The 14,578-nt window shown below is 38.6% G+C and overlaps 1 protein-coding gene across 1 annotated transcript in view; it reads left to right on the top strand.

Annotated features, from left to right (window-relative positions):
* Positions 1-410: 410 nt before the first annotated feature.
* The window catches only part of LOC107601395 (ubiquitin-conjugating enzyme E2 E3), a 49,657-nt gene continuing 35,489 nt past the window's right edge, over positions 411-14,578 (top strand). The window contains exons 1-3 of the mRNA XM_016293561.1: positions 411-593; positions 2,223-2,429; positions 3,412-3,462. Coding sequence (XP_016149047.1) covers positions 2,230-2,429; positions 3,412-3,462 — 251 coding nt within the window. The 5' untranslated portion in view covers positions 411-593; positions 2,223-2,229. The remainder of the gene's footprint in view (positions 594-2,222; positions 2,430-3,411; positions 3,463-14,578) is intronic.

Here is a 14,578-nt window from a genome sequence, read left to right as displayed (position 1 = left end):
GCAGAAAGTAATACAGACTATAGAGAAGTAAAAGAGCATATAGAACAGAGAAGTACACACTATACAGCGGCACAGAATGAAGTGTTGCAGAGAATAGCGAAGTCATGCAGTAAGTCATGCAAGTGCTGTACAGGGACTCCCACCTGCAGTGGAATTCCAGCCAAACTTCTCACCCACGCTCAAAGTTTCCGTGAGCTGATTGCTCTCACCATGGAGCCCTCACAACAACAACAACATGCCAAAACTTCCTCCCGACGCCACAACATCCCCTCGTTCTCGACAAGTGACACGACGGTCGCCGCCGATGTCGCACCGTGACAGGTCTTGAAATCCTGCTCAGGTGGCGCATATCGTGAGAGGATACAATTTCACGTTGGTTTAAAGGTTGTGTGGGACCACCCGAGGCGGTAGACGCTTATGTCCAAGCGCTGTACAGCGCCACCCGTCGGCCTCGAGTAAAACTGCAGCGCCTCCTCTCCTTCCTACTCTCCAATGTTCACAGCTCGGCCGGAGCCCGTCGTCTTCCCGGCTCCATTTCAACTGGATTTTTAACACTCCTAACCACCCCAGATCAGGACAGGACCGCGTCTAAGGTAAAGAAGAAGCTGTAAGGGTCTCGTAGAGTCCACATTAGGCGGGGTAACATCGTCCTTTCTTAGTGTTTTCAGGTCTGAAGTGAGGGGAGCTCGAAACTGACTTCACGCATCAGTTGGTACACCATGCTGACACTGGAGTGCCTCCTACCATAACAAACCTCTTACAAAGGATTTTAAAAAGATCCAATCTGAATCTTTTCGCCCCGGCGTGCGTTAAGCGACTCGATTTTTCCTCGCAATCCGCTCGCGATATCGCCTCGTTCTCCTAAAGTGAAGGGGGGTGGACATGCTGCAAATAGGTGCAATTATTGCTTTCCTTTGCAGCTCTTGAAATCTCCTTCTTCTCCGCGTCAGATTCTGCTGGAACCGCCGTGTGTTTTTTCTCGATAACTCTCATAAGCTCAGCCGCTTGCACCTATTCAGCAGATGGAAAGCGATAAAAACTCGAGGTTCTTTTCGCGGAGGAGGGTTTTTTGAACGTGTGATGGTCGCTGCAGCTTGTAACATTAAGCGCAAAACTGATACAATGTATCGCGGATCCATGTGAACCGTCATAATGGTTGCAACGGTGTTGCCGCTGCGTTATTTACAAATACTATCAGCTCAGGCGCTACTGGATTAAGTTGGTGTGTGTGTGTGTGTGTGGCTTTACGTGTGAAAACGTGGACGTTTTGTCCTTCAGAATGACAACAGTTTGATGTAATTGGATCCGACCATCTACGTTTGCTTGTGTTTTCAGAGTCCAAATACCGTGGATTCATTTTGATTGTTGCTCTCCTGGCACGCCGTTTTAGCGTGTATTCCTTAAAACTAACAAATACCTATTTTTGTGTTTACTGGTACTTCTCCTAATTACTAGTGTAAGTAATCCTACACTGACCAGTAGCCTCATTAGATTCTACTTGCTAGTGTTTATTCATTACTGACATTCATTCCTGCCTGTAGTGTCAAGTGACTATTCCATTAACTAGAAGCATATTTTTTTTTACAATTAAATTCTATGGGAATCTGTGATTCAGATAATAGCTATTCACTTCCAGCTACTAAGCATTCCAGCTGTTGCAGGCACCTATTCCAGTTTTTCTAGTACCTGTTTATTAGATACCCGTTTTTATTAGTTTTCAACTATCTATTTCACTGCACCTTAAAGATCTATTTATTAGAGACAATTGTTGTTAGTACATTTAGATTTATGCATTTGGCGCACGCAAGTGACTTAACACTGCATTCAGGGTTCTTGCACTAGTAACATCTTTAATCTCATAAATGAGCCATTGTGACTAATGATCACTTTATTAGTAGAAACTGGTATAGATTCTAGTGTATCTAATAAAGAAGTAATATCAAATGAAATTGCTAAAAGTCGATACAGAAATAAGTGTTGACATTATATTCTTATTGCTTGTAGAAATAGGCTAAATGAAGTTTCTGTGATATGTCACTTTGTGTTTGCGTATGCTCCTTGCTTCTGTTTGTATTTAGAAACGTAAGGGTTAGGGGTTCCAGGCGGCCTTGAGGTTAGGGTTTAAGTTTCCGCTGAGCACATTTGAGATTTGCTTAAACCCCAGGAGACTCCTGTGATCGCAGTCTGCCCTGCTTCAGAACCTCTTGTTGTCCTTTACAAAGGTGGAAAATGTCCAGTGAAAGACAACGGTCAGATGATGAAAGTCCCAGCACCAGCAGCGGCAGTTCCGATGCGGATCAGAGAGATCCTCCGGTGCCAGAACCAGAAGAACAAGAGGAGCGAAAACAACCCACGCCTCCACAACAGCAGAAGAAATCCACCAAACTGTCCAGCAAAACAACAGCCAAATTATCCTCCAGCGCCAAGAGGTAAAGCTGACAGATCTATCTGTTTTGCCGTTGAGGATTAAATGTCATTTTTTAATTCAGTCCTGTCAACACATTTAACTGCTTTTTATGATCACTTTTTGTGCATTCAAGTTCATTTTCGCAATGTGCCAATTAACAGTTTTGGCGGCTGTGCTCCGTACTTGAGAGTAAAAGCACTAAGCTTAGATAATTACTTAACTGCACGAGCAAAGAAGCCGTGTGATCGGCTTATATTTAATTTCAACGAACCACACCGTGTTTACTTGGCAAAAGTTCTTTTGAGGCATCCCAGAACGTCTATGTAAAGTTGTTTGAGGAACAAGAGAAGTGAATCGAATCCCTCTGCCTCGTGGAGACTAGTAAATACAGCGATTCTACCCTCAAATTTCATTGGCACTGAAAAAAAAAAACCGGTAACCAATCAATCCGCATCAATGCTCATTAAAACACCAACGACTTTCTCAATGCGGGTGGAATGACAGATCAAAAAAAACTAACTGTTATTCTTAGAAAATGTCAAAAATCCTGCCCTGGCTCCTTTACACGCTGTTGATAATGCTTTAGTAACAGCACCAGAGCTGTGCATTAAAGCTCTTGTCAAATATGCCCGAGAACACCCCCCTCCCTCCCTCTGTCTCATTTGCATATAAGCTTTAAAAGAAAATCTTTTGTGCTTAAAGTGACTTAAACCCGCCGACGAGGGGCGGGGTGTGTGCTAAGGGGAGCGGGCTTTGAGCTGAGGTGAAGATCAGCGGTGTGCGATGGAGGGAAAGGTAGAAACGAGCACGGCAAAGTTTTCCTGTTATGGGATTCGGGTTATGCCTCCGAGAACAAAGAGGAAGCAGCCATGTTAGCTGTGCTGAAGGGAGAGCCAGCCGTGCAGTAAACGCAGCAGAGGTAGAGGGCAGTGTAATTCCCTGGCTGCTTGCAATTCTCACAGCTTTCTCACCATCTCTCCCTTTCTCTCTTCTCTCCCTCGCAGAATCCAGAAAGAGCTTGCAGAAATCACTCTGGATCCTCCACCCAACTGCAGGTATGTGACTTAAGCGCGCCGTCATATATTACTCCTTTATGGGCTGTTTTGAGATAGGATGGCTGTGGGAAAGATTTGACTTTTAGCACCAACTGTGAGTTTTTAGACTCGTTTTAAACTGATGGACGGATGTGACATTTTGCTCCTCGGCTTCAAAGAGTTAGAGTCTTTTTTTTTTCTTCCTCTGAGCATTATTGTTGCTGATGTTCCTGTGGTCTTGCCGCTGTTGTGTTTTTAATAATATGGCAGATGCTGCTCCGAAGCATATGGCTTTGATTTCACATCCTCACGCTGAACTTACTGCTGAACCCCCATCTGTTTTAATGAGCTGACCTAGAGATGCCAGAAGAAGACGAGGGTGCTTTTGAAATTTCTTGTTTTTTATGCTTTGAAGGACAGCAGTTTTCTGATTGTTTCTTGTTGTTTTTTTTAAAAGTCTTTTCATTAGGTGGAATTTATTGGAAGAGTCTCCTCTGGTTGGTAATATTCTTAACACTCTGTGTTGGATATGTGTTTTGGCTTTCTGCAATATTATAAGAGATTTATGCTTATTGATTTATGCCTCTCAAATAAGATTTTATAGACGTTGTGTCATGTAATGGCTCTATCTGATGTGGTGTGAGATTGCATTTATTGGAATCATATTTTAGTGATAGACTGATATTTTAGTAATTATATTGGTTATTTTGAGATTATCAGCATTAATTGTCAACTGAGCATTTGGCAGAAATAGGCCTGCAGTTCATTATGAGTCAAGTAAGAAATTAATTCTTTTATTCAGAAAGAATGTATTAAATTGATCAAAAGTGACCGAAATCTTTCGGAATATTACGAAAGATTTCTGTCACTTCTGATCAATTGAATTCATTCTTTCTGAATGTTCTTTTAATCAAAGAATCCTGAAAAAAAGCAGCACATCTGTTTTCAACATTGATAACGATCAAGAAATTTGTTAATTCGAAAATCGTTATATAAAAATTATTTCTGAAGGATGATACGAGTAACGACTGGAGTAATGGCTGCTGAAAATTCAGCTTTGCCATCACAGGAATAAAATACATTTTAAAATGTATTAAGATAGAAATACAATATATAAAAAAGAAAAGCTAGTTTAAATTGTTATAGTACTTCACAATATTACTGTACTTTTGATCAAATAAATGCATCTAGCATAAGCGACGTCTTTCAAAAACCTTAAAAAAAACACGTACCGTCCTCGAATTTTGAATAGTGTTTCAGCTGCTCTAGTTTTTGGCATTGAAAAACCACATAGGCTGGCGAGTGTTATGTTTAAATTAAAAGTTTGTCAAACAGAGAGGCTGTAAATGTAGCATTTAAATTGTAAAAAAATTGTATACCTGCTGTGCAACAAATGCTTTTGGCCTTGTTGCTTTTTTGTTAATTTAGCAGTCAAGGAGAGTGCTAGAGTGTCTCAGTTACCCAACATCAGATAAAGCCGAGTGCAAGTCCAATGTCCAAAAGCAGGCATTGAATACAGCATGTTCATTTGATCCAGCGTTATGTCAGAAACTCCTCCAGCAACTGGTCTCAGCTCGGTTGACAGGTCATGCACTACTGACTCTACACACTGGGGATGATAAAGCACAGCGGATCCAAAAATGTATCATGGTATGATGTTATGTTTTTGCATATTTTTGCACCTGAACCGGATGACAGTGTGTTGCTATTCAGCACAGTTTAGGCAGTGTGATATGAAGCGTAAAAAGCAATGCGGACATATGTTTTTAATACATTTGCTGAAATTTGCTAGTTTCATTCTGTGATTTATTGTATTAAACTCAGATTTGGTGTTTAAAAAAGTCATTTGTATTCTTTGCATGGCAGATTTGAATTACCATTTAAGTATGGTATGGAATATAACAGCTTCAATTTTGGTGTGTTAATTACAGACTGGAAACAAATTGGTGTAAAAACAGTTTTCACTCAGTAAATGTCACACATAATTACAAAAAATGGCAAGTAACACATTGAATTAAAGAGTGGAAAGACTAAAGTAGTATTTTCTTGACAAATATACTGCAGTAATCTTCTAGAATATTTTTTACAGGACACAAAACTATTGTATTGCTTCAAAAGAACTGAACTATTGTGAAATCACGAGTCTTACTAACCACTTTTATGATTTTTTTAATGGTGATTTTTGATCCTTTTTTGAAGCCTGAATTTGAGCCTCTGTTTGTTGTGATTGAAATAAAAATAGCAGCCAGGATCAGAATTTGTCCACTTTTGTGTTCCACGGAAAAAACTAAGCCGTAAGAATTTTAAATTTTTGGGTGAACTGTTCCTAAGTGCAAATGCTCAGAAACGAAAATGCCATGCTTTTTTGAGAGGGCGCAACACAGCGTGCGCTCTGCCAGCCATGAGATCAGTTCAGCAGCTTGGAGCCGCGAGCCAGAGATGCTGATAATGGTAATTGACAATGCAGGGATTTGGTGGCTTTTCATGGTCTGATCTGTGCAGCCACACAGTTCAGCACACTGAGATGTTTATCCCGTAACGTTCATCATTAGCTCCCTCACTGGCTCTGTTCTCAGACAGCATTTCCCTTGAGCGCAGTTTACCTGGAGGCTTGACATATTATACTGATTTGTTGGTAATGTGCCACATCACATAGTATCTGTGGGAACATCGCATATCACTCTGGGCTTTCATATGGTTCTGAGTTTATTTCTTACAGCAGGTCTGGGCTTCATTACTTGAATGAAATGAAAATTCATGTCATTCCAAACCTGTACGCTGTTCTTTTTCCTGAGGAAAAAGGTAGGCGTTTTTGAAGCATTTTATTACGCAGTACAGTGAAGTTTATACTGACCAGATGCTGTCAAGTGCCAAAAAAGATTAAAGGAATAGTTCACCCAAAAATGAAAATTTGCTGAAAATGTACTCACCCTCAGGCCATCCGAGATGTAGATTAGAACAGAATTATTTCAGCAAGGAACAGCTTCATCGAAACTTACATCAATTAGCATTACATCACTTGTTCACCAGTGGATCCTCTGCAGTGAATGGGTGCCGTCAGAATGAGAGTGCAAACAGCTAATAAATTCAATAATATGGATAGAGGACTCGCATTTTAGATAGAAGGAATAGTTTGAAGTTAAAAAAATCTTGATGGAAATTCACTTCACAAGATGTTGATTGATGGACTGGAGTGGATTACTGTGATGTTTTTATCAGCTGTTTGGACTCTCATTCTGACGGCACCCATTCACTGCAGATGATCCATTGGTGAGCAATTGATGCAATGCTAAATATCTCCAAATCTGTTCTGATGAAGAAACAAACTCATTTACATTTGGATGGCCTGACACAAAAAAAAACATTAGCATATTACTATTACAAACTCGGATCACAAAGTGCCTATCTGTTATAGCCCTTTGGACATTCAAAATCAGCTAGATTGAGCACGACTCATTTGCACAGTATGAAGGGGTCTCGAGACAAATGTTTTGGGTGAGATATTCTTTTAATCAAGCAGTGCTGCTGGTGTTTCTGTCAGCTCTCCTTCAGAGATTGATAGCGTAAATTGCGCTTTTGTCACTGGTTTCACGCTGCTGTTGTAATAACTGTTTAGGCAGGCACAGTTACGCTAACGTGTTTGAAATAATGTGTTCCAGCATGACTAAAGGGGAAAATGGTTATGGTGATTCACTTAAAGACGCATTCAAATGCTTCTGTGTACAGGTGCTGCCGGACTTTCTGCATTTTCCCTCAAATCTCTGTCCAGCCATTTGTCCCGTCGCTGTGATTCCTTCCTAAGAAGCAGATTTTTAACGGCGATGAGGAGAGCGCTCTACGAGTTTTTAAGTAATCTATTAAAATTCATGCCGTGGAGTGAGAGGCCGATTGCTTCCCGGCATGAATTTGCATGTCTTCATAAAAATAAACAGTAAAACTCAAATCGCCTCTAAAGATGAATGATGGGTACTAGTCGAAGCCTTGCGTCCATGCTGAACAGGCAGAAAGAGGAAGCATTGCAAAAAGAAACAAAAAAATGATCTCGCGCTGTAGTCCCAGCAAAGCAACTTGCAGATAAAAGTGCATTTGTTTTTTATACTTAACGACCGCTGTGTAACTTCAGTTGTGGTTTACGGTTTGAATTATGACATTTGTGAGAATATAACACGTACGAGTTGAATAATTCCCCTAAGGCTCTTAATATAACCAGAGTATGTTTGAGGAAGTAAGAGGCTTTGACATGAGCTTGCTTGGTGTGTTAGAGTATGTCTGATGAGCTGTGTTTATCCCTGCCTTGTGTGCTGTGTGTGTGTGTGTGTTACGGCTAGGCAATAGAGTTATTTTTTTTGTATTTTTCAAAAGAGTAAATGTGGTTATAAATAATGAAGGCATGTATTCCAAAGCCTGTAAAATTCCGTTTGAGAACTTTTAAAGAACAAAATCAAGGCATTTTTGCTGCCGAGGTTTAAAGCAATAATATAAATGCACAGTAAAATCACAGTGTTGGTAGAATTCTATATTACCAACAAAGTAATATTACATATACAGTAAATATTGTATATCGACCAGCTCTAGTGTGTGTGAGAGCTTAAAAGCGTTAAAAGTGGAATTTTCTGAGATTTTTTTTTTCTTTATGATAGAATTCCTCAGAGTAAAGAGTTGCCATATTGGCCCTCATTATCAAAGCTCTCTCATTTGAGAATTGAGCTTTCATGCCTCTGTGGCGTTTTTTCTTCTTCTTCTGTCTCTCAGACTAGATGTAGAGGTTACGTGACCCGCGGCTACAGTGCCTGACTTGTTGAACATGTCAGCAGCCCTGGATGAAGGTGTTTAACACGGTGCTGATGCAACAGTTTGAAACACCCGTCATGAATATGAAGGTTTTTTATGCATGTTTATGACAACTGTCATTAAGTGTCATTCGCTCAGTTATGTAATTTTTAATGCAAATATGACATTGTTTGAGATGTCTTTTGTTACGGGCTATGGTTAGGGGTAGGGTTAGGTTAGGGTTAGGTCAAATAATGTCATATTTACATTAAAAATGACATAACTGAGCGAATGACACTTAATGACAGTTGTCATAAACATGCATACAACCTCCTTCATATTCATGACGTGTCATGTCATGATTATGAAGGTGTCATGTCAGTCTCATGCACACCCCTTCAAGTAAAGTGTTACCCATTCGTGTTTTTTAAGTTGTGTGGTAAAACAGAAAACTATTTTCGGACTTGGTACTGTTTGAGCTTGTACTGTTTGTTTTGTAATACTAGAGTGAGTATTTTTTAACTCAAGCACAATACACACTACCATTCAAAAATTTGGAGTTAGTAAGTTAGTTAGTAAGTAATCTTTTTTTTTGTTATTAATACTTTTATTCAACAAGGATGCATTAAATTAATAAGTGACAGTAAAAACATTGTTATAAGCTTTTTTTCAAGTTCTATTCATCAAAAGATCCTCAAATGTCTCAGTTTCCTCAAATATATTAAGCAGCACAACTGAAGACCATGAATGATCATGTGACACTAATGACTCTTATTCAATTTCAATGTTCAATTTCACAATTGAACATTGAAATTGAATTTTACTGTATTTTTATCAAATAAATGCAGACTTTGTGAGCATAAAAGACTTCTGTCAAAAACATGAAAAAAAATCTCACAGACTCAAGTTTTGAGTGGTAGTGTAATGTGAGTCTTCTATTTCACTTGTAATAAATAATATTTTGTTTGCAATTATTAAGTTGCAGTTAAAAACTGTAGTATAAGATGGAGTTCCTTTTATTGTAAAATATTTAATTCACTGAATTATCCCAAAATTTTGCACATTAATAAATTATATTTATTTAATATAAACTACTCTTAATGTAGAATGACTTGCGCTATGATTTTGGCCATATCATACCTATAAGGTATGTATTATTATTAATAGTCTGCTGTAGATAGATACATCTGTTGACCTGGAAGTGTTGTTTGGCTCGCTTATTGATTTTTAATTCTGGCCACTGCTGTAGATTTCACACACTGTCTTTTTGTTCTGCTCTGCAAATATTGGAGCAATAATATTAAATTTATGGACTGAAAAACTAGACAGTAGAAAGCTATTTTATTTTTATATCCGTCTGTATTCTACACCAAAGAAACGGCATTTAAACTAAATGAGTCCTACAGTTAGGGCGTTTAGACAAATGAAGAGACTCATTACAGATGTAGGGTTCAGAACCTTGCAGCCTGTACAGCACAACATACCATCATTATTGTGGTTATTATAGCAGACTGCTGCAGTAACTCCCCTTCATTATGACTGAATAAAGAAGCGCAAGGACAATGAAGGGAAACGGCGCAAGATGCAAGTCCAGGGCCTGCGTGCTGAGACGCTCGGAGTAAATATTTAAAGAGGACTCTTGGCAAGATTGTGTAATTGAGATCTGATGCATACTCATGAATCATAGAAAGCAATCACGTCGCCAATTATGACCTGGGTTCTCATGTAGTTCGTGCTGATGGTGCTCTCAGCGCTATTACACACGGGTCAGGCTCTCCGCAGGCAGTTTGTACGCCAAAAAAATCCTGCAAATGTATTCAATGCTCAGCAACCATTTGTCTAATTTGAAACGTAGCCCTTCAGCAGCGCCTCGTTTTCTCAGGGGGTCTTCCTTAACCCGCTTTCTTTCATTCGCTGCATCTCTCTTTCTTCTCTTTCCCTTGGTGAAGCTCACATTTATTACAGGCTTGTGACAGTGACGGCGTTTATCATGCCCTGGCTCTGGTCCAGCTGTCAGATTCACTGTGGGGCTTTTTTTTTTATTGGTGTTGTGTCAGAGAATGTCCTGCAGACAGCCTCGCAGCCGTCACAAGACACCCATCTTTCACACGAAACAGAATAGAAACGCTCAAGCAGGTGGTATATTGAAGCCAGCATTATGACCCCTTTAATGCTTTTTTTTTAAAGATCATTATTTGGTGTAACAGAATATGTTGACATGTTTTAATGTTCAAAAAACACATTATTTTTCAAAGGGTGGCAGAGTCTTAACTTTGATAAAGAATATCTCTTTGGTTTTGAGACTTTAGTCTTTGCAACTTCAGGGATCTTATCTACGCACAATCAGCTTGTAACACTCCAAAGAGAAAGGAAAACTTAATCGCATCATATGACCCCTTTAAAATTTATCCATTTAAAAAAAAAAATAATAATTTTATTCACGTTTCTGGTCTTATTTTGAATGAATCATAGGTATGTGTTATTTTACAGTTAGAAAGTGTCTTTGTAATCTTAAATTAATAAATAGTGAGCCCCCCTTCACTCTAAGCAGTTTAGGCTACTGGATAATGTTTAATTACTGTAGCCAAATAGCTATTTATTTTTTTAACATCAAGAAATTTATTTTGGATGCATATCCTATTGCTTTTATGTGATGTGTTTCATGTGAAATATGTCACAAAATAATAAAAATTGGTTTTGAATATATATATATATATATATTAGGGGTGTAACGGTTCACAAAATTGTTTCGGTACCGGGATAATTAGTTACGTCGCAATGTTGGAAATATTTGGTGAGCCAATGGGTATCACACAGGCAACGTGCAAGAGTTACGCCGGTGAATGTCTTAATCTCTGTTATTTCACTTTTACAGAAAGTGAAAGTAAAAACGGAATGACGGAGTAATGACAGAGCTGACGCTGCATATTCTCTCCGAGACGACGAGACGAATCTACTTCAACATATGCTGATAACCGTATATAGCTAACTGTTTTAATTTAGTCCCTTAATATTTATAATATTACATAGTGGAAAAAAATGATAAGAAACATATTTTGTGTTAAACGGGTTGTTTTTGAAAGTCGGTGCTTGAAATAAAAGCTTTTTATTTCATTGATATTTATTGTTGACTGCAGTGTTAATATTTTAATTGTAGGCCTATAAATCATTGTATAATAGACCTGTCTTAAAATAGGCTACCTTTTTAAAAAAAATTTTTTTTTATTGAGGAGTAAAATATAGCATAACCTTTTGTTATCCAGCCGGAGGGAGCCCTTGTGCAGAAACTCAACATATGCATTGCAGAAGTAATTGCACTGAGGATGCTCCAGGAAATCCCTAATATGGACGAAGGTGTCCACTTATAGCTGTAGCTGAATAAAATGCAGATATAGAGAAATTTTAACTGAGGAAATATGAAGACAATAAACATTGCGACAGTATATGGTTTATCTGTGTTCTTTAAGCAATCTTGGCTATTTTTTTAAGAATAAAGTATATTTATAATGCAATACTAATCGACATAGCCTTTATCATTGTATTAAATACTATAAAATAGTATAATTTCTGCCTCATTCTGTGATATGAAACCACGTCTGATCACAAAGTTATTTTAAATGCTCGACTGATTTTATGAATTTAATTTGGACAAAGAGCATGTCAGTGGACCCTTTTCAATAGAGTGTGATGATGCATTTAACGGTCATCAGCATTGTAAATCCTTTCAAAGTGTTTATATATATATACAGTGGGGTAAAAAAGTATTTAGTCAGCCACCAATTGTGCAAGTTCTCCCTCTTAAAAAGATGAGAGAGGCCTGTAATTTTCATCTTAGGTATACCTCAACTATGAGAGACAAAATGAGAAAATAAATTCCAGAAAATCACATTGTAGGATTTTTAAGGAATTTATTTGCAAATTATGGTGGAAAATAAGTATTTGGTCAATAACTAAATTTCATCTCAATACTTTGTTATATACACCTTTTGTTGGCAATGACAGAGGTCAAATGTTTTCTGTAAGTCTTCACAAGGTTTTCACACACTGTTGCTGGTATTTTGGCCCATTCCTCCATGCAGATCTCCTCTAGAGCAGTAATGTTTTGGGGCTGTCGCTGGGCAACATGGATTTTCAACTCCCTCCAAAGATTTTCTATGGGGTTGAGATCTGGAGACTGGCTAGGCCACTCCAGGACCTTGAAATGCTTCTTATGAAGCCACTCCTTCGTTGCCCGGGCGGTGTGTTTTGGATCATTGTCATGCTGAAAGACCCAGCCACGTTTCATCTTCAATGCCCTTGCTGATGGAAGGAGGTTTTCACTCAAAATCTCACGATACATGGCCCCATTCATTCTTTCGTTTACATGGATCAGTCGTCCTGGTCCCTTTGCAGAGAAACAGCCCCAAAGCATGATGTTTCCACCCCCATGCTTCACAGTAGGTATGGTGTTCTTTGGATGCAACTCCGCATTCTTTCTCCTCCAAACACGACAAGTTGAGTTTTTACCAAATAGTTCTATTTTGGTTTCATCTGACCATATGACATTCTCCCAATCCTCTTCTGGATCATCCAAATGCTCTCTAGCAAACTTCAGACGGGCCTGGACATGTACTGGCTTAAGCAGGGGGACATGTCTGGCACTGCAGGATTTGAGTCCCTGGCGGTGCAGTGTGTTACTGATGGTAGCCTTTGTTACTTTGGTCCCAGCTCTCTGCAGGTCATTCACTAGGTCCCCCCGTGTGGTTCTGGGATTTTTGCTCACAGTTCTTGTGATCATTTTGACCCCATGGGGTGAGATCTTGCGTGGAGCCCCATATCGAGGGAGATTATCAGTGGTCTTGTGTGTCTTCCATTTTCTAATAATTGCTCCCACAGTTGATTTCTTCACACCAAGCTGCTTACCTATTGCAGATTCAGTCTTCCCAGCCTGGTGCAGGTCTACAATTTTGTTTCTGGTGTCCTTTGACAGCTCTTTGGTCTTGGCCATGGTGGAGTTTGGAGTGTGACTGGTTGTGGTTGTGGACAGGTGTCTTTTATACTGATAATGAGTTCAAACAGATGCCATTAATACAGGTAACCAGTGGAGGACAGAGGAGTCTCTTAAAGAAGAAGTTACAGGTCTGTGAGGGCCAGAAATCTTGCTTGTTTGTAGGTGACCAAATACTTATTTTACCGAGGAATTTACCAATTAATTCTTTAAAAATCCTACAATGTGATTTTCTGGATTTTTTTTCTCATTTTGTCTCTCATAGTTGAGGTATACCTATGATGAAAATTACAGGCCTCTCTCATCTTTTTAAGTGGGAGAACTTGCACAATTGGTGGCTGACTAAATACTTTTTTGCCCCACTGTATATATATATATATATATTAGGGGTGTAACGGTTCACAAAATTGTTTCGGTACCGGGATAATTAGTTACGTCGCAATGTTGGAAATATTTCTGTTTTAAACTATGAAGGTGAGCCAATGGGTATCACACAGGCAACGTGCAAGAGTTACGCCGGTGAATGTCTTAATCTCTGTTATTTCACTTTTACAGAAAGTGAAAGTAAAAACGGAATGACGGAGTAATGACAGAGCTGACGCTGCATATTCTCTCCGAGACGACGAGACGAATCTACTTCAACATATGCTGATAACCGTATATAGCTAACTGTTTTAATTTAGTCCCTTAATATTTATAATATTACATAGTGGAAAAAAATGATAAGAAACATATTTTGTGTTAAACGGGTTGTTTTTGAAAGTCGGTGCTTGAAATAAAAGCTTTTTATTTCATTGATATTTATTGTTGACTGCAGTGTTAATATTTTAATTGTAGGCCTATAAATCATTGTATAATAGACCTGTCTTAAAATAGGCTACCTTTTTAAAAAAAAAAATTTTAATTGAGGAGTAAAATATAGCATAACCTTTTGTTATCCTCGCAGCACGGCAGTTATTTGGTAATTATTGCGGGGCAAATTAATTGTCATTTTAATTTAATAGGCCTAATAAAAGTAACTTCATAATAATAATAGTAATAGGCCTAATAAAATAAGAATGTAACAGGCCTACATTAATTGAAAAAGCCAAATATCTTAATATTGCCAACAATTTATGTTTTTGACAATATCCCTGGCTATCGTCGATACAAGATCATCGTCTTTCGATGCACCCCAGCATGTTACGTCGTTTGGGCTACCTTGTTGAGCGCAGTGACACTGAGAACATTGTATTTCACACACTTTAAGCTCTTTTATTTTCCAAATGTAATAGAATTAGTCCACCGAATCGAATCGTTCGGTTTGTAATGCGTACCGAACTGAAAGCCTCGTACCGAACGGTTCAGTACGAATACGTGTATCGTTACACCCCTAATATA

This window comes from Sinocyclocheilus grahami, unplaced genomic scaffold, assembly GCF_001515645.1.
Source record: "Sinocyclocheilus grahami isolate Dianchi unplaced genomic scaffold, SAMN03320097.WGS_v1.1 scaffold304.1, whole genome shotgun sequence".
Taxonomy (NCBI): domain Eukaryota; kingdom Metazoa; phylum Chordata; class Actinopteri; order Cypriniformes; family Cyprinidae; genus Sinocyclocheilus; species Sinocyclocheilus grahami.
This window is presented reverse-complemented; position numbering and strand designations above follow the sequence as displayed.